Source organism: Pteronotus mesoamericanus, unplaced genomic scaffold (genome assembly GCF_021234165.1).
Source record: "Pteronotus mesoamericanus isolate MK-2021 breed Mesoamerican mustached bat unplaced genomic scaffold, CSHL_Meso_final contig_438, whole genome shotgun sequence".
NCBI lineage: Eukaryota > Metazoa > Chordata > Mammalia > Chiroptera > Mormoopidae > Pteronotus > Pteronotus mesoamericanus.
The window spans coordinates 1,523,625-1,541,872 of NW_026555165.1; the positions used below are offsets into that span (position 1 = coordinate 1,523,625).

The 18,248-nt window shown below is 55.3% G+C and overlaps 1 protein-coding gene across 1 annotated transcript; it reads left to right on the top strand.

The window, feature by feature from the left end:
* The first annotated feature begins 638 nt into the window (after positions 1 to 638).
* VPS33B (VPS33B late endosome and lysosome associated) lies at positions 639 to 16,349 on the top strand. Its single transcript, XM_054577570.1, has 23 exons — positions 639 to 1,022; positions 3,852 to 3,932; positions 4,241 to 4,302; positions 5,340 to 5,389; positions 5,586 to 5,653; positions 8,172 to 8,217; positions 9,120 to 9,214; positions 9,506 to 9,610; positions 10,301 to 10,397; positions 10,615 to 10,692; positions 10,892 to 10,965; positions 11,254 to 11,340; positions 11,528 to 11,618; positions 11,839 to 11,913; positions 12,161 to 12,225; positions 12,360 to 12,414; positions 13,361 to 13,407; positions 13,997 to 14,129; positions 14,690 to 14,763; positions 15,245 to 15,346; positions 15,522 to 15,597; positions 15,700 to 15,816; positions 16,062 to 16,349. The coding sequence occupies exons 1-23, from the start codon at positions 927 to 929 to the stop codon at positions 16,139 to 16,141; spliced, it is 1,854 nt and encodes a 617-aa protein (XP_054433545.1). The 5' UTR covers positions 639 to 926; the 3' UTR covers positions 16,142 to 16,349.
* The last annotated feature ends 1,899 nt before the right edge of the window (positions 16,350 to 18,248 follow it).

Genomic DNA, 18,248 nt, shown 5'->3' on the forward strand with positions numbered 1-18,248 from the left:
TTCAACACAGGTTAATTTGTCCTGTCCTAGAACCTCATGTAAATAGCAGCACACCGATGACACTCCCGTCTGGCTGCTTTTGTTTATTCATTTATTTTTATAAATACGGTACAGTTTATTAATCCATTTTCCCACGAAGGGCATTAATGAGTCGAAACCCCGGTATCCAAAGGTCACAGCCGGCGGGACTTACCTCCCGTGGGATCCTAACGCGTTCTCGTCTCCCCCAACCCCAACCCGACCCCCATCTCTTCGCGTCTCACCTGCAGCTCGGAAGCCGGAGAGCTGCTAGCTAGCGCTCGATACAGAGGTTTGATTGACGGTCAAGATCTCCAGTGATCAGCGCCCTTCAGTCTCCAATTGGTTTCACTCATTGTATGAAGTTCTGAAAACTGAGCAAGTGCCCAACCCTCGCTTGAGTGAGCTAGGAGAACCGAGTGTACCCTTAAACACTAGTTTTATCATAGGAACACATTTCTCTGGCCAGAAGTGAGACGCGAACTTCGACGGGTTGACTGCCGTTTTCAATTGTCCCTTCCAGGACGCCGTCCATTTCTCCTTACGCCAAACGCCGGCCGAGGGAGGAGGACTTCCGGAAGGTCCCGGAAGTGCTTTTTCTCTGTCAGGAGGCGGGGTTGTCTCTGCAGCCGCGAAGACAGGAATCCTTCCGACCCGAGGAGCGGAGCAATTGGAGCCGGGTCGGGACACGGAGGCTGCGGGCCTGGGACGAAGGTAGCCTGAGGCTGCTGCTGTCTGGCAGGGAGGTGGCCATTCATCCCTCGAGCGCAGCTTACGAGTGAGGGCCCCTTCGGGGGCTCTTTTGAAGCCCGTGCCCAGGCCTGAAGGAGAGCGACCCTGCGCTTACCCTGGGCTGCTGCCGGCCCTGTGAAGAGCAGAGGGCGACCCTCTTCTTAAACCCCACGGCCATGGCTTTCCCCCATCGGCCGGACGCCCCGGAGCTGCCTGACTTCTCCATGCTCAAGAGGCTAGCCCGAGACCAGCTCATCTACCTGCTGGAGCAGGTCAGTGCCCGCCGCGCCGGGGGCCTTTGCTGCACGCACTGGACGCGTGGTTCTTCTTTGCTGAGTCCCCCTTGAGCTCGTTCTTGGCCTTTGGTCTTGTCCTTGGAACTTCTGTGGCCGGCCCGAAACGAAGCACTCAGGGAGGAAAACCTGGGACCGGGCCAGGGAGTTCATGGAAACCACCTTCTTCCCGTAGAGCAAGGGACACAGCACTATTGCCAGGCATCCCTGGGAGGGAAGGGTGGTTAAGACATCTTCGCTACGAGGGAGCTCGCACTCCAGTAGGAGGCGTCTCACACAGCGTATGGTGTGGTGAGTGGTAGCTAGGGTGCCTGAAGCTTTCAGAAGAAGCAGCCATTTGAGCTGGAGTGATCTACGTGTTTCAAGGAGCTAGAATGTGAAGAATACGCATATTTTTCTTGGAGATGGGAGACCATGTTCCCGGGAGATGGATTGGTAGGAGCAAAGTTGAGGAACCCGGGAAAGACGAGGCGTTTACAGGGAAGAGAGTGATTACACGTTGCACAGTGGGCAGCCACTGAAGGATTTTTCCCCATTTGTGGCACGAAGCAATACCTGAAGGTGATTCTAGTAGCTGCGAGTGGAGGCGGGGAAATGGGCATCAGGAAGGCCAATTAGGAGACCATAGATCAGACTGAGGTAATAAAGGCCCGTCCAAAATCAGTGACCCAGGGAACGGAGGGAATTTTAAGTCACAGTGGAAAAAGATTCAAAGACTTACTGATTGGTTGTAAAGGTGGAGGGAGAAGCAAAGCTGAGTTTGAGGTTTTAAACTTAGGTTAATAGGAAAATAAGACCTACTATAATTGTGAACGTAATTGTTACATACATAGTTATTTAATGTCCATGTTCCCCAATAGATTGGAAGGACCTCAAGGACAGGGAATGTGTCTGTTTTAACACACTACACCTTGTGAGAGGCAGGCACATTAGTAAGTATTTGTTGCAGGAACATTGGGTGGACATGAAAAAAAAAAAAAAGAAAAAGAATTGGAAAGGAAAACAGGTTTGGTGGGGAAAGTTCTTAGTTTGGGCTCGGGCCCGGTGACGTTACGATGCTGGTAGGAAACGCTGCCTGGAACGTCCAGCAGATGGAGCTGTAGAGCTGCAGCCAGGATGAGGATGGGGACTTCAAGACCTCAGGGAATCTAGGACTGTATTTTATTTCACTTTTCTGTGCCCTGATTTGCACATGAAACTCGCTCAACAAATGTGAGGAATTGAAGAGGTGCTAGTTAAAGCCACTAGCACAGGTGAGAGCCACAGGAAAGAGAGTAAATGAGACCAAGGAGAGAAACTTGTAAATGCAGTGTAGGCGGGGACAAGTAGCCACAAGGGCGACTCACCACGGCCAAAGTGGGTTTTGGTGCAGTGACATCCCCTTCAAATTAACGTCTTCTCTCTTAATCCTTGTTAATGGACATTGCTGTTCAGCCATGAAGCCTCAGAATCGGCTTTGACTCCCCTTCCCCACTCATACTGGACCGAACCAGTTACTGAGTCCTATGGATATTTCTTTCCACCTGTCTTTTTAAAATAGTGATTATAAAATAATACTTACACATCATAGGAAATGTACGAGATAAAGGAAAGTACAAAGAAAAAAATCACTTATATTGTTACCATTGGATGCAAGCACTGTTAACACTGTTCATTTCTTTCAATTATTTTTTAAAAATTCTATTACACATTCCATGTGTCCCTTAAATAACCTATTATGTTCACACCACCAACTAGCCTAACTCAGGTCCTCACTCACTGCCACATGCGTGGGCTGCTTGGACTGTCTCTATCCCCAAAAGAGGACTCCTTGCCTCCAGTTTCTCCTGTCTCCAACCTCTGTTACCTGCAGTTCCCAGATTCAGCTCACTGAAAAGGAGGTTTCAGGGTACAAAAGCTTCCTGTTTTTCCCTGTGTGGTAGAGGATCAGTTCCAAACTCTCTAACCTGGCATTTGGGGCCGGCCCTTCACGCTCCAATTCTAGACAACTGCTTTCAATGTTCCCTTACATCAAGACTGAGTACCATTGCCCTGTATGTGCCTAAGCCTCAGCCACGCTGAATTGCTTGTTTTGCTCCGACCATTCAGCCTGTTCTCTTTCCCCAGCCTTTGCTGGATTGCCTTCTTATTGTATCCCTGCGAGCAGCTCCCCCCGCCCCGCCCCCCCGCCCCCGCCCAACCACTTGTCAGGGTCTAGTTGAGAGGAGACTCGCAGTGAGTTCCTTCCTGCACCACTGGCCACTCGGTGTGACCCTTCCTTCCGCCACCCAGGTGAGAGCCTCGTTAGGATTGATGATGCCGGAATCAGATGACAGGGATCTGGCGGGGTGGGGGTGGGGGTGGGGGGGGAATGTGTTGAAAACAGACTCATTTTGTGCTTAGAAGAAAAAGCTGCTTAAAAAGAGATTTGGCAGTTGAAGGGGTTGCAGAATACAAGGAGGGGTGTGTTTTTGTTTGCCTTTGCCCTGCAGGACCAGGGTTATTGGGAGGCCCACAGTGAAGAAGAGGGGCAGCGATGAAAGACAAGGTCACAGGCTAGGCTGGAGGGCTGAGTGATAGGGAGTTAACCTTAGGAAGGAGGCAAGATATTTTGCTGCTGGTACAGAAAATGAGAAGACAAAATAGGTGACCATATAGAGAAATGTCCACTGTGGATGTAATAGCAGCAGCAAATTAAGGCTCTGGGGTAGATGATGTCTGTGCCCTTCCTGCTCAGAGACTGTGCTTCTGTTCAATGTGCGGCTGCACGGGCTCTCACCGCAGGAGCTTGTGTGGCCTGAGTGACCCAGGATACGGTGTCTCCTTCAGCTTCCAGGGAAAAAAGACCTGTTCATCGAGGCAGATCTCATGAGCCCTTTGGATCGAATTGCCAACGTCTCCATCCTGAAGGTAACTGCCCTTCCTTCCAGGGGGACCTGGGCCACCCTTTCCTCGTTAAGCACTTTTCCTTTGGGTGAACAGTACCAAGAAAGAGTAGCTGGATCGGGTGCGCAAAGGGGGATCGATGCTGTTGTCCACATTGCTTTTGAAGTGTTTTAGTTTTTCTGTTGACAGTTTGACAAAGGTTCAGTGAATGGTTGTCAGGGAGGCCATTTGATTTCCCAAATTAGCATCAGTGGGAGCCCAAGTCCTCTGTCTGTCATGCTTTGGGTTTCCAAGCATTCCATGTCCCTTGTCTTGCTGGATTCTCTCCGCAGCAACACGAAGTAGACAAGCTGTACAAGGTGGAGAACAGGCCAGCCCTGAGCTCCAGTGAACAGTGAGTGCCCGGGGGAGTCTGCTCCCAGCTGGAGGAAGTCCCTGCACGCTTGCCCTGGACGCGTCCGTGGCTGAGATCTGGTCCCATGATGTTTGCGCCCTGTGACGTTTGCCGTATGGCTCCCCTCCCTGCCCTCTCCCAGTTGCCTGCTAGGTTCTGCCTCAGCCCCTTCAGTTTCCCTCTTTCTGCAGCATCTCCCTCCCTTGTCCTCTTCTCGCTCTAACCCAGTCTTCCATCTCTAACCAGGTTGATGAAGCTTTCAAAAATATCTTCCCTGCGCTCCTCTCAAGAACAGCAAGGCTTCCCTTATTTACTGAGTAAAGTCCAAATAGCTCATCGCTGAAGCTCAGGGCATCTCCAGGGGGCCTCCTGCGGCCTTGCCAGCCAGGCCTCTGCTTGCCTGGGCTCCCCAACGCCATGCATGTGCCTTCGCCCTCTTGGCCCCTCCAGTCGCTCTGCCCCGAATGCCCCCCCGTCCTTGCTGCTCCTGCAAAAAGCGCCCGGCGTTCACACACCACCCCACCTCCTCCATGGAGCTCCCCTGGATTTCCAGGGCATGTGGGACAGGTCCTGTCCCCCTTGGCACAGTCACACACTGCCCGCTCTCTGGATTTTGTTTTTCTTTTCAATATTTCTCACTCTTAAGTAATGTACACCCTCCCTTAGAGGAGGAATTCCCCGGATACGTGGAGAATGCATCCATGAACCCCAGTTCAAAAAACATTGCTTTATATACCTTCTTGTTTCATTTCTTAACACTTGTGTGATGCTTTATATGTATTGGCAACCTATTTTGCCTGGTAGGTTGTAAGTTACTTGAGAACAGGAACTCCCGGGTGCACCGTAGGGCCAGAGAGTGTCCCCCAGGAGCACAGTATCCCTGAGTGCGAGGGGCAGGCTGTGGTGAGACAAAGACCTGTAGGCCTGTCGAGAGGGGCAAATGGTGAAAGAGTTGGCGTTGTTTCAGTTTCTTAGTTGGTGCTATCCCCAACTTCGTGACTTCCCTTCACTGAGTTTTTTCCCCTTCTCTCCCACAGACTGTGTTTCTTGGTCAGACCCCGCATCAAGAACATGCGATACATTGCCAGTGAGTACGCATGCCACGGCGCGGCGTGTCACTTCCGCCTGGGGTGGGGTGGCGAGATCGAAGGCCTTGGCCACAAGGACCCTTTCGTAAGGAAACTGCTGGAGCTGGCCACGCTGCGTGTGGGGGATAGCGGCCTCCTCGCTTCTCAAATAACCATGGCCCAGGGCTTTCTGAGTTGCATTCCTTCTGTCCGTAGATCTTGTCAATGCTGACAAATTGGCCGGCCGAACCCGAAAATACAAAGTGATCTTCAGCCCTCAGAAGGTGAGTTTGGACCCTGGTGGCAGTGGGATAAGGGCGGACCGGGCTCAGGCCTGGGTTGGGACAATGGGCCAACAGCTCCATGTCCCTCAAAGCAAGTTACGTGTGTCTGAGCACATCCCTGTCAGTGTCTCACTGACGTAGCCCTGACTGTTTAGCAGAGGCCTGTCACCAACCTACCCCAAATGTGGACTGTGGGACTTGTGGGAGGGGCCTCCACGCACGTTAAGTGAGAAGGCTGACCCTTGAGGTGGAAGCTGCTGTTTCCCTTCTCACACAGATTCCTGCGCGTCAATGGCCTGCGATGGTGGTGCTTTTCAGTGACTTTCTCCCTGTAGCCCTTTAATAATAAATACACTAAATCGTTGCTGGGCCTTTCCTCACACAGGATAGGAACCGCAGAGACCGTTTTACCCCCCCCCCCCAGCTTGTGGGAACAAGCCCACGGTCACACCGGGAGGTGGCGGAGCTGGGCTAGGTCCCTTCCACCTTTCCCTCGGTGATGTTAGTGCTCGGCGAGCTGTTGTAGTGGCTCCGCTTGATTCCTCCGACCGCCCCCCACCCCGCATCAGCGAGGTGCGTCAGAGGTGCGTGCTCAGCCTCGAGCGGGTAGAAATTAAAGCAGAAAGGCCAGGGATTGCTCCTGAGACGACAGGAGCCTAAAGATTCCGAAGCTGAAGTGTGGTCCTTGGGTAACTGCTCAGTGTCTCAGTTTTCTCATCTATAAAATGGAGTTGATAATGCTACTTAACTCTTGCATGCGATGACTTTCAGTTTCTGTTAAGGAATTGAGTGGAATCATAGGCTTATATGGCCTTTTTCCTCATGTAAAGGAATAAGAGGAAAGAGCCAATGGTCTTGCTTTGAAGACCATTTGAAAGTTGCGAGCACAGTCTTCCTGCTCTGGGTCCTGTTGAGGGACACAAGTTTGTCAAGTGTGACTCCTTCCAGGGCAAGAAACTACAGAATAAGAAAATCGGTTGGAATTACAGGTTACTTCTGAATGTCATTAAAAGAGCTGTGGCAATAATTTCTAGTTACTGAAGTCTTACAAAACCCTTTTAAAAAAAAAAATTATACTTCCAAGGACATTTGTTTAAACAAGGATGAGAACAAGGTAGTAACAGGTTTGAATACAGACCTCTATATTACACAGCAAAACCAAACTGACATTTTTATGAGTTTTTTCCATCGAACACTGTATTGAATCAGATTCCTTGACCTAATCTTGTGTCACAGGAAGAGCTCTCCCTCAGCAGCTGCAGGGGAGAGGAGCCGCTGCCTCCCCGAGGTCCCCTTTGTTGATATAGGGGCGGGTTTCAAGCTGGGCCCTGGAATTCCATCCTTTAGCATGAAAAGCAGGGCTGTGGGCTTCAGTTTCGCTGAGACAAACGGGTGAGGGATGAAGAGGACGCTTCTCTGTGGCAGTAAAGTAGGGCGCACACGGCGATCACCTGCCTCACCTCGGAGCTGCGGTGGGGGAGAAGAGGGGCAATCCTTGCGGGACACCAGCCTCAGTGCCTGCTCCGTGTGACGGTCCCGGTGCAGGCCCTGTTACTGTCGTCATCATCAGCCGGTGGGGGGCTCTCCCCTTCCTCCCGCATCGCCTCCAGGAGGTTCCGCCTTTTCCCACTTGTCTTGGGGGAAAGAGAGGGAGGCCGCGTCCGTCCTCGCTGTGGGCTCGCTGCACCGGGGCCCCGCCCCTGCCTGCCCTGTCCGCTGCCGCTTCCTAGGGCAGGTCCTCTCTCTCCCGTGGGCACCATGCCTGTCCCTTCATCTCCCTCCCTGTCGGGGGCTCTCCTTCTGTGAAGGAGTCTCTGCTGCCACCACTTCTGTCCCCATTCCACCTCCGCCTTTACATCTGAGCTGCTGGTGTCAAACCCAGTGACGCCTGGTTCATGCTCGTCCCACTCAACGGCTCTGGCGTTTGATGCTCCTGCCGGTTCTTCCTGAACTCCGACCTCCCGCCCTCGGAGGTGCCGTCTTCTCCGAGCCCCGCCTCTGCGTCTGCTTACTCCGCCTGCAGCCTCGTTTTGGTGTCCCCTAGGGTCCGGCCCTGAGCGCCCTCCTCCCCACGTCTTCTCTTCTCCTGGACAGACCACCCACTTTAAATGCCACACGTGTCACTGACCTCCAAGGCTGTGCCTCCAGATCCCTCAGTGTCTCCAGGGGCCCCACGGACGGGTTCCTACCCGAGCGCCCTCTCTGCGCCGCCGCTCTTCACTGCCCACCTTCCGTGGCGTCACGCCCTCCCCGTCCCTGCCGGCAGGACTGCCCTTCCCGCACAGCCGCGGCAGGGCTGTTCCAGCCTCTGGGGAGAAAAGACCGGCAGACTTGATCCAAACAGGAAATGGATGACAGGGAACACACTGTTAGGCAGGCAGGTGGCTCCGCTGGCCTTTCCAGATCTGAGCGTCCGGGTCCTCCTGCGCGGTCCAGCAGGTGCTGTCCCCATCAGCGACCGCGAGGATGGCCAGGACAGGGAGAGGCGTCTGCTGACCGGCTTCCTTTCCTCCTGCAGTTCCATGCCTGTGAGATGGTGCTTGAGGAGGAGGGGATCTTTGGAGGTGAGAGAAGATGAGTGAGAGTGAAAGGGGGCAGCAGATGCGGAAGGAGTAACTGTCCCTCTCCCGCCCCGTCCCCTCCCCTTCCTGTCCCCTTCCCGTGGGCCCAGTGGGAGGAGACGTGCCTGAGGCTGGCAATGAGGGGAACAGTAAGAGGGGATGCGAGGGCTCATCCTCGGAGGCACCAATGGCCCTGTCCTTACCTCCCACGACTCCCCTAAAGAGAAGCTGTGCCTTCCCTTGTGCTGCGTACGCCCCATCCCCCACGCAGCCCTGGCCGGCCACGGCCCTGCCTGCGTCATGCCCTGAAGTGGCTGGAGCAGCCCCCGCCCTGCACTTTTCCCCACCCCAGTCTTACTTAGAGCCTAGGCCTGATTGTCACTTCCTGAGGGTTGCCTTTCCTGCGCCCCTATTTGAGCTTAGGCCCTGAAATGTCTGCGCTCGTGGATTGCTGTTACAGTCTTTGGGGCACAACTGTAATTAAGTCTGCCTGGTGCGTGTCTGCCACTGGACTGTAAGAATCTGCCCAGGAGATTGGGGGCAGATTTGTTCTCTGCCCCCCATGTCCCCGGTGCCTAGCCTAGTGCCTGCATGTGTGCGCCTTTCAGCCAGTACCTGTCTCATGGTGACTGCGTGTTTCTGCGGTGTTTCTCGTTGGGACTCTAGTGAAGAAACCCGCCTGGTCACATCGCATTTTGAGCTGTTGTGTACTGGTCTCGTTTGTTACCAGACTCTGGGCTCCTTTGGGGCTCAGGCTGTGGCTTACCCGACCTTGAGCAGCCATGCTCAGCGCAGCACGGGCGTGCGGGGCGCCCTGGAGCCGTCGCAGGGTGACCGGCGTGCAGGCCCACGTCCGTGGAGCCACGTGCCTTCTGCAGGGTGGCTGAGGCTCTTTCTGCCCACAGATGTGAGCTGTGATGAGTGGGCCTTCTCTCTGCTGCCTCTCGACGTGGATCTGCTGAGCATGGAGCTGCCGGAATTTTTCAGGGACTACTTCCTGGTAAATGCGGGGCCCTTGGGCGTTGGCATCGATGACGGGTGGGGACAAGCAGGGGTCCAGTGCAATACTGATGTACCTTCATCCAACTCCCACAGTTTATTATGCGTGACAGCGATTGGGAGGTGGAGTGCCACAGATGGGCGGGCATGGGACTTCCTTGGGGGACAATCCAAGTGAACTGTCTCAGGCATCCCCGCGGCCTGCCTCTTGCCCCAGGGCCCGCGGGCTGGCGCTTTCTAGGCGGGTCTGTCGGGCTGGCCTCCAACTTTGTGGTCCCGGTGGTCTCTGCAGGAAGGAGACCAGCGGTGGATCAACACTGTGGCGCAGGCGCTGCACCTCCTCAGCACGCTCTACGGCCCCTTTCCGAACTGCTACGGAATTGGCAGGTGTGCCAAGGTGAGTGCTGGGAGGGCCCCGGGGCACCTACAGCCAGAGGTCTGTTCTTTCCCGTGCTTCTGTTGTTGCAGAACAGCTCCTCGGAGAGGAGGGCTTGTGTGGCTAACAGGGAGGCCAGAGCCGGTCCCTGGGCGGCATCCCTGAATCTCTTGGTCTTTGTCTCTGTGGGAATGGGGCCGGGGGAGCAGGTGCAGGGGGCGGGGTTGGAACAAATGGGACCAGAACAGGTAACGTTGCTAACAACTAGCTCCTGCCCTGACCGGCGTGGCTCACTTAATTGGGTGTCCTCCTGCAAAGCAAAAGGTCGCCAGTTTGATTCCTGGTCAGGGCACGTGCCAGGGCTGCAGGCCCGGTCCCTGGTTGGGGGCGTGCCAGAGGCAACTGATGGGTGTTTCTCTCACACATCGATGTTTACACCCTCTCTTTCTCCCTCCTTTCCTCTATCTTTAAAAATAAATAAATAAAATCTTTAAAAAATTCGCTTCCTTCTTGGGGTCAAGGAGAAGTGTCCCATGGGAGGGGTTGGTGTCTGTAGGAGCAGGGCTGCAGGAGGGCCTTGGACATGAGGTTACGAATTTCTTGTATTTCTTACAACTGCATGCAAATCTGTGAACATCTCAAAATAAAAATGTTGAATTAAAACAAAATAAAAGTTTGAGGGGAAAAAAAAAGTGTCTTGATCCCTGGCAGATGTCATACGAATTGTGGCGGAAACTGGAAGAGGAGGAGGATGGTGAAAGCAAGGGCCGAAGGCCAGAAATTGGACATATCTTTCTCCTGGACAGAGGTAAACTGTGCTCAGTACTCCGGTCCCTGGGCCCCAGAGGCCATGGGAATGTGGGAACCGTGGTGGCTCAGAGAGGACCCTCGTGCGGGGCTGGGAACGCACCGTGGATGGCAGCCCGGGCGCTCGGGCCTGGGGGCGGCACCTGAGCTCACGCTGAGCAAACCGGGGTAGCAGGCGGTGTCAGGGGGACCCTCATGGTCAGGGCTCTTGGTTTCAGATGTGGACTTTGTGACGGCACTTTGCTCCCAGGTGGTTTATGAAGGCCTGGTGGACGACACCTTCCGCATCAAGTGTGGTACGTGGCACCTCGGCTGGGGCTGGTCCTCGGCTTCCGGGGCCTCCTGCGTGGGGCACGGCCCGTGGGGGCGGCCCGGGCTCTGAGCGGGCCGCTGGCCTCCAGGCCGCTTGGAGGCCCTTTAATGGCAGTCCTGGGAAGGGTAGGAGAGGGAGGGCCTCCTCGGAGAACCTCACAGCTGTCCCCTCTGCTCTCAAAGGGAGTGTCGACTTTGGCCCAGAAATCACATCCTCGGACAAGAGCCTAAAGGTGCTGCTCAATGCGGAGGACAAGGTGAGGGTGTGGGTGCTCGCAGTGCGTTTCCCCAGGGGCTGTGCTCCCACTCGGCCAAGGGCGCACCCCCCAACCCCCCGGGGAGGAGAGGCTGAGTCCACGGGACAGAGCGTACCCCTGGGGCACACAGCAGGTATTTGACACAGAACGTGTGCTGCCAGTTGGGCTCCCCTCCTCCATGTGCTGGACCAGCTGAGCACTCCCCCGCGCATCATTCCGTTGAGGGGGCAGGAAGGAACGAGGGGCGGTTCTGTTCAGGAAGTCCTCCCTCTCCTGTTCCCCTCACAGGTGTTTCACGAGATTCGCAACGAGCACTTCTCCAATGTCTTCGGTTTCTTGAGCCAGAAGGCCCGGAACCTGCAGGCCCAGTACGACGTGAGGCTCCAAGCCCGGGTCCTCTGCTCTGTTTCCTCGGTGGCTTTCCAAGGCTGCTGCGCTGGGCTCCCCCCTGCTACCACAACAGGGTCCCTGGCGTTTCTCGCGGATCAGTTTGAACTGAGGGCGGGCAGTGGTTCCTCCTGTCTGAGGGCGGGCAGAGGTGACCTTGGGGGCTTCCCCACAGCGCCGCAGAGGCATGGACATCAAGCAGATGAAGAACTTCGTGTCCCAGGAGCTGAAGGGACTGAAACAAGAGCACCGCCTGCTGAGTCTGCGTAGGTTTCGGCTGGGGGGTGGCTGGGAGGCAGTGAGGGGGACGCGACGGAGGCCATCTGGCCCGGAAGGGAGACCCCCCCTTCATCTGGCAAACGATGCTCCCGTTCGGTCCAAAGTGGGAAGTGCTCCTGCATTTTGCCTTGAGGTCTTTAGTGGACAATGAAGGAATATCCTTCTAGAACCAGGAGCATGTCAGCTGGCTTTTCATCCTCTCTGCAGATATTGGGGCCTGTGAGTCCATCATGAAGAAGAAAACCAAGCAGGACTTCCAGGAGCTCATCAAGACCGAGCATGGTGACTACTGGTTGTGCCTCGCGGCATTCGCTTCTGCCTCCCTGGCCCCTGCCCCATCCCGCCCTGAAAAGCTACTGTCTGGCTCTTTCCAGCGGACGCTGGCTGTGCAGTTGCCTGTTCCTGCTAGAAGCGTGGGGGGTCCCTTAATCCAGGATGGTGAAGGAGATGGGGAGACAGACACCCATCAGCATAGCTGGCGGCAGCTGAGCTGCTCCCCGGTAACAGGCTGTCCTCTGATTGCTCGCAGCGCTGCTGGAGGGCTTCAACGTCCGCGACAGCACCAGCTACATCGAAGAGCACATTGACCGGCAGGTGGGCTGGCCCGGGACGCAGGGCGTGGTGTTCACAGGGGCCATTCACAGGGGCCGGCCTCCAGCAGAAGGAAGAGGGGAGGGGAACGTGTGTTATGAAACTTGAACTCTCCCTGGCTCTCTCTTCCTGTATAGGTGTCACCTATAGAAAGCCTTCGCCTCATGTGCCTTCTGTCCATCACTGAGAACGGTGAGCTCCAGAGACAGAAGATCCCAGGTCGAAAACTACCAAAGGATAGGAGAAATAAATACCCTAGCAGACAGGACATTTCCCTACACTTTTGTGGATTCTTACCTCTGTAAAGTTAAGCAGTTTTTGTTTGGAGCAAAACATCTCCAGGCCGTGGAGTGAATTAGTGTCCTCACCCTACGCAGGACGACGTGCAGGCCCTCCAACCCTGGACCAGGGCTGCCATGTCTTAGGGCCGCAGAGGCGTGGAGCAGGGTGGCACCTCTGTCTCTGCTCCGGCCGGCCTGCCGCCTCCCACCAGGTTCCTTCATAAAGATGCCGTCCGCCGGAAAGTCACAGCCAAGCAATTTCATAAACGTTTCCAGAAGCCCAGATTCTCTAGCCTTTGATGGCAGCTTGTTTTTACTGCTGAAGGCACCCAGCTGGGGAGCCTCTTTGAGGGTGCTCTCTGCCCAGAGCAGGGGTTTGCTTACTGTGAGTCCCCTTTATTGTGGTTGGAAGCCCATCTCTTCTTACCTCAATGGAGGGCTACATCCGACACTGGCTCCTGGGGCCAGGCGAACCCTCTGTTCCTCAGCAGCGCCAGGAGGTGCCCCGCAGAACTGGCCCGCAGCCAGAGAGAGAGGCAGGGAAGTCCTGCTTCCGCCCCCCCCTGCCGTCCCCGCCCCCCATCCCCGCCAGGGTTACCACTCAGTTCAGTGTCCCTCAGCGTCCAGTGGTTCAGGGTGCTCCCTTGCCTCCCCGATACAGGCTTTCCCTTTCAGTAAGCTTCTATTGAAGGGTCCGTTTAGAATCAGCGGTAGGGTGCAAGGCGAACACCCTTGACTGAATCCTTCCTCCCGGCTGAAGTTTTCTTGCGGGGAGGAGGGCTGGCTGGCTGGCTGGGCCACACACTTTAGGGCGCCTCAGCTGGCTCACGGCCCTGTCTTGCCTTCCTCGCCCTCAGGTTTGATCCCCAAGGATTACCGATCCCTGAAAACACAGTATCTGCAGGTAAGGCCAGGAGAGCATCTTTGTGAGGGAACTTGGTGGAGGGGGGCCCTGGACATTTTTGAAAGAGGCAGAAGAAGAAATGGCCCCTTCCCTGTCCCTGTCCCCATCCCGTCTCCATCTGGCCTCCCTCTGGGAGGTTCTGGGGCCAGTCACTGTCCCGCACCGCGACCCTGCCTGCTGCCCTGTCGCCCCCTCCCGGCCCTCCCGGCGGGGGGCCGGTGCTGAGAAGACGGAATCCTGCAGCTGTGGGACCAGGTGTTAAGTTCTTGCCCCCAACTGTCCCTCCCTTTAGCACGTGGGGAGGCGTCGAGAAATGCCTTCCTTCCAGGTCTTTCTCTCAAGCCTTACCTCATCTGTGAAGCCTCCCCACCATCCTTCTGTCAGGAACCTCTGGTCTTTAATAGTTCACGTTGCTTTTCTTCTCTTGGGTTTGGGGTTTGGTTATTTCTGATAAGAAAACCTTTCATGCAAAAAAGCATGGGCGCCTCAAGGCTTGGACCGCTGATCCTCCCCTCTGTCCCCGCCACTTTGTGGAGCCAGTGCAAGACCCCAGCGGACGCCCAGTAAACACTGACTGCGTTTCCTTCAGAGCTATGGCCCCGAGCACCTGCTGACCTTCTCCAACCTGCGGCGAGCGGGACTCCTCACCGAGCAGGCCCCTGGGGACACCCTCACGGCTGTGGAGAGTAAAGTGAGCAAGCTGGTGACAGACAAGGCTGCAGGTGAGCAGGGAGCCCAGGAAGGCGTCCTCTCTGCGGGCCGAGCGCCCTGGGGGAGAGGAGGAGCCGAAGGGGCACGCGATTCCTGCTGTTACTGTCACTGCTGCTACTTCTGCTAGTAGGAGCTGCTTCCCTTTACTGAACACTCGCCACGTGCTAAGCTGTTTAGATACAGTTCCTCTCAGGTTAGTTTTATCTCCATTTCACCGAGGAGAAAACTGTAAAAGAGCTTCAGAGACTTCTCTGAGATCCCTCCGCTACTAAGTCACATTAGAACCCAGGTCAGTGTGACCCCACGGCCCAGACGCGCAACCAGCAAGCCACGGTCACCCTGTGGATGGCATTTTGTGGGGAGCTGGCCCCCAGCAGGAGGAGGAGGACGGGACAGTGGGGAGGCTGCTGAGTGCCCTGCTCAGTTGCAGGGAGCTGTGGGCGGGCACCGAGCAGCGAGAGGCCCTGCTGTTGGAGGGGAAGCGGGCCTGTCACTTCCTGAGTGGCGTTGCCGCCAGCAGCGTCGGAGCCTGTAGACCTCAGGTAGAACCCAGCACAGATTTCTTCCCCAGGAAAGATCACTGACGCCTTCAGCTCGCTGGCCAAGAGGAGCAATTTTCGTGCCATCAGCAAGAAGCTGAATCTGGTATGTGGAGCAGGGACGGACGGGGAGGCCACGGGTTCAGTCCTCCGGGGGGACTTCGAATCCACAGAAACCCTTCTGCTGTTTCGTTTATATCAAGATCCAGTCTTTGGTAGCACAGTAACGTGAGCTTCATTTACTAACGAGGCAAGACACACACAGTCATGCGGTTAGTAAACATGTCACAAGGGCTTGACAATGCCAGAGAATAGGCCACATGCTGCTTTAGTGACGGACGCATCCTATGTCACCGAGGGCCCTGCAGAGGGGCCCTTCCCTCCAGGGGGTGTGGGAACGCAGGAGAATCAGCTGGTACTGAACAGAAGCTGGAACCTTTTATGGAGTCTTCTTCTCGGGCCATGGCTGCTTCTCCATTTAGTGGAAGTCAGAACTGTTTCCAGGGACCTGCCCCTTTTCTCTGACCCTGTAAATGACTAGAGAGCTGAGTTGTCACTTGCCTCATGGTGTCCCCTTTGCCCTCTAGATCCCACGCGTGGACGGCGAGTATGATCTGAAGGTGCCACGTGACATGGCATATGTCTTCAGTGGCGCTTATGTGCCCCTCAGCTGCCGTGTCATCGAGCAGGTGAGAGCAAGTGACCCTCGCTCCCACTCGTGTCCCACTCTCTGCTCTCTCCAGTCCCCGCTGGTCGCCAGTTTTGACTGCCCTGGTAACTGGCAAGAACTGTGATGGCTGGCCGCGGCGACCTTCCTTCCCTAAATCCGATCCCTAAACCTGAAACTAGCGCGTGTGCCCACAGGTGCTGGAGCGGCGGAGCTGGCAGGGCCTGGACGAGGTGCTGCGGCTGCTCAACTGCAGCGAGCTGGCATTCACAGGTGCATGGCCGTGACAGGTGGGGCCGGGCGGGCACGAGGGCTGGCCGCGTCCCCAGTGACTAGCGTGCCAGCCGAGAGCTGAGTCCAGTCCGCTCTCCTCAGATGTGACCAAGGAAGACAAGGCCCCCAGCGAGTCCCTGCGCCTCATCCTGGTGGTGTTCCTGGGTGGTTGCACTTTCTCTGAGATCTCAGCTCTGCGGTTCCTGGGCAGGGAGAAAGGTAGGAGAGAACAGGAAGGTGACAAACCAGCCTCCACGGGCTGGCTCTGGGGGACAAAGGGCAGCGCTTGGCAAGGCCCCTCCGCTGCCTTCTGGTACCGTTGGCGTGGCACTGCCGCATCTGCGTCTGTGCCCCAGTGCTCCGGTGCAGCCTGGTCTGTGGAAGGGGGGGGTTCCACGGTGGCGCGGCCAGTGTCGGGGGCCCCTGGCCTTGTACTCACAGGTGCTGGTGCTTTGGCTCCTCAGGGTACAGGTTCATCTTTCTGACGACAGCAGTCACCAACAGTGCTCGCCTCATGGAGGCCATGAGTGAGGTGAAGGCCTGAAGCTCTCCCTGGACACGCTCCCAGGGGCGGGGGGCACAGGGGGCGCGGGGGGCGGGCTCCCCCACTGCCCTGCGAGCTCGGGCTGGGGATTAGGGACCATGTGAGAGGGGAGAGTTCACTTCCATCCCCCAGGATGTCTTTCTTCTTGCTTCGTGAAGTACAGCCCGTGCTGATAAGATATGCAGGAGGAGGCTCTCTTGCTAAATCCTGTCTGAGTATCATTGTAAATAAAGCCTCTGCTTTGAAATGTAGTGCGTCTAGTCCTGGAGCAGCCCCCCATCTCCATCCATGTGGGGCTTCGCGTGCTCTGCGGACTGGACTCTCGTCACCTCAGGCCTGCTCTGGCTCTCCCTTGAAGCTTGCCCACACTGGGGTTTCCTGAACTATAAAATGAGGAGGTGGATTTCCTAGATGATCAGTCAGCACCCTTCCATTTCTCACATTGTGACTCGTTACACTTTTAAAAAATGTTTGCTATTGTTTACCTCAAGGGGGCACTTTAATTTTCAGCATCTTGCTTCTTAGTACAGTATGAAGGACAGTGTCCCGTTAGGGTGATCTCAGGCATCAGCGGGAGGTGCGCCTGTGCGGGTCACCGGTGCAGCCTTCCTCTCCGTTTACCTTTCCAAAGGTGTGATCTACAACCGCACCTATCAGCGGGCCCTCAGCCCCCTCTGAATTTGATCTCACTGACGACCGCCCTATCCTTCTTAAAATTCTTGTCTTCGCTTCCGTGACTCTCTTTTTGTCCTCCCTCAGTCTCCTCAGCTGGGCCTGTCTCCTTTGATTCCTCCCCTCCTGTCCCTGGTGTCACATCTCCTCTCTCTCTGTTGCTTGTTGTCACCCACTTCCAGGTCTCAAGCTGTTGTCTCAGAGCCGAGCCCCACACTAGCATTTCCACTTGGCCGCTCCACGGGCCCTTCACACCACGTGTCTAGAGTGAGCTCTAAACCGACATCCTCGCCCCGCTTTAAGTCCCCAAATCTGTCCCTCTGCCTGTATTCCCTTGACATTGTCATCACGTGCCCATGTTTTGTTTCTTTAAGGAATTATATCCTTGACCTCAGATTTCTTTTTCTCTTTATCCCACGCATTCACCTAGGCCTCTACCCATTGCTTTTAAATGCTTCTGGTTCATCCTCTCCTCGCCGTCCCCCCGGCAGAAGTGCTTACTGTTTTTTGCCTGGGTTTTAGCCAGACTGTTCAGGTTGCTCTGCCTCCTATCTGTTCCCCAGCCCATAGTGCTGCCACTTATGAAAAGAAAGAACCAAACCTGCGGTATTGGATCATCAAAAGTATTCTTTCCATAGAATGATGATGTTGTATGGGTCTATTCCAAGAAAAATTCACACCTCAAGTGTCTAGCTAGACTTTGGACAGTCGTGTGTCAAGCGGCTGGGCAAGACCAAGGCACTGTGGACAGGGCTTTTAGTTTGTAGAAGGAATATGTGGCAGACTCAGTGGCTGAGTGACTGAACAGTGACAGTGTGTGCGTTGCGCCTACAGGCCAAACAGCGCTGGCCGTGGCCTTGTAGTACGTCCCTGTAAAAGGGTGCCACACTCACACACGTGTGACCTGTGTTTTACATGCTGACCGCATGCTCACAGTGCCTGTGTGGTGGCTCTGTGACTTGGGTAGCTTCAGAACTACAGTGTAAGGGACATAGTAGCAGAATTGTCTTACTCTGCATCCTTACTGTGCTGGCCCTGGGAGCATGTCTGAAATCTCAGACTTTCGAAGCTTTTTGAAAACCTCTCAAGTTAACCAACAAAACGTACCACAAGATTTAAAAGTAGTGCCTGAGGGCCACTATGGTAGTGGGTGAGGGTTCGTCACTCTGCTGACAAGCTGAAGGATGTCGAAAGCACCATTGGGGTTCTTCTGCAAGAGAAAAATGTGGTCTTGAACGCGAAGCAAGCAAGCATCCTTTACTTTTCCTTCATGGGAAAGGCAAAGGAAGACAATTTCCGGAAGTTACAGCTGGCCAGTACCCATGGGGAAAAAATGTGCAGTTTCAGCTGTAATCGAGCAAATGCGAGTGAAAGAAGGAAGTGCCACTTTTTACCTAAGAAACTTACTGAAAACATCCCCTGCTCCGGGGTCTTT

What these genes read in the sequence shown, in the direction of transcription:
- VPS33B (XM_054577570.1), top strand. Translation starts at nt 927, where the DNA reads ATGGCTTTCCCCCATCGGCCGGACGCCCCGGAGCTGCCTGACTTCTCC. An exon ending in GCTGCCGTGTCATCGAGCAG is followed by an intron (nt 15,347 to 15,521) that starts GTGAGAGCAAGT and finishes GTGTGCCCACAG; the next exon opens with GTGCTGGAGCGGCGGAGCTG. An exon ending in CAGCGAGCTGGCATTCACAG is followed by an intron (nt 15,598 to 15,699) that starts GTGCATGGCCGT and finishes CGCTCTCCTCAG; the next exon opens with ATGTGACCAAGGAAGACAAG.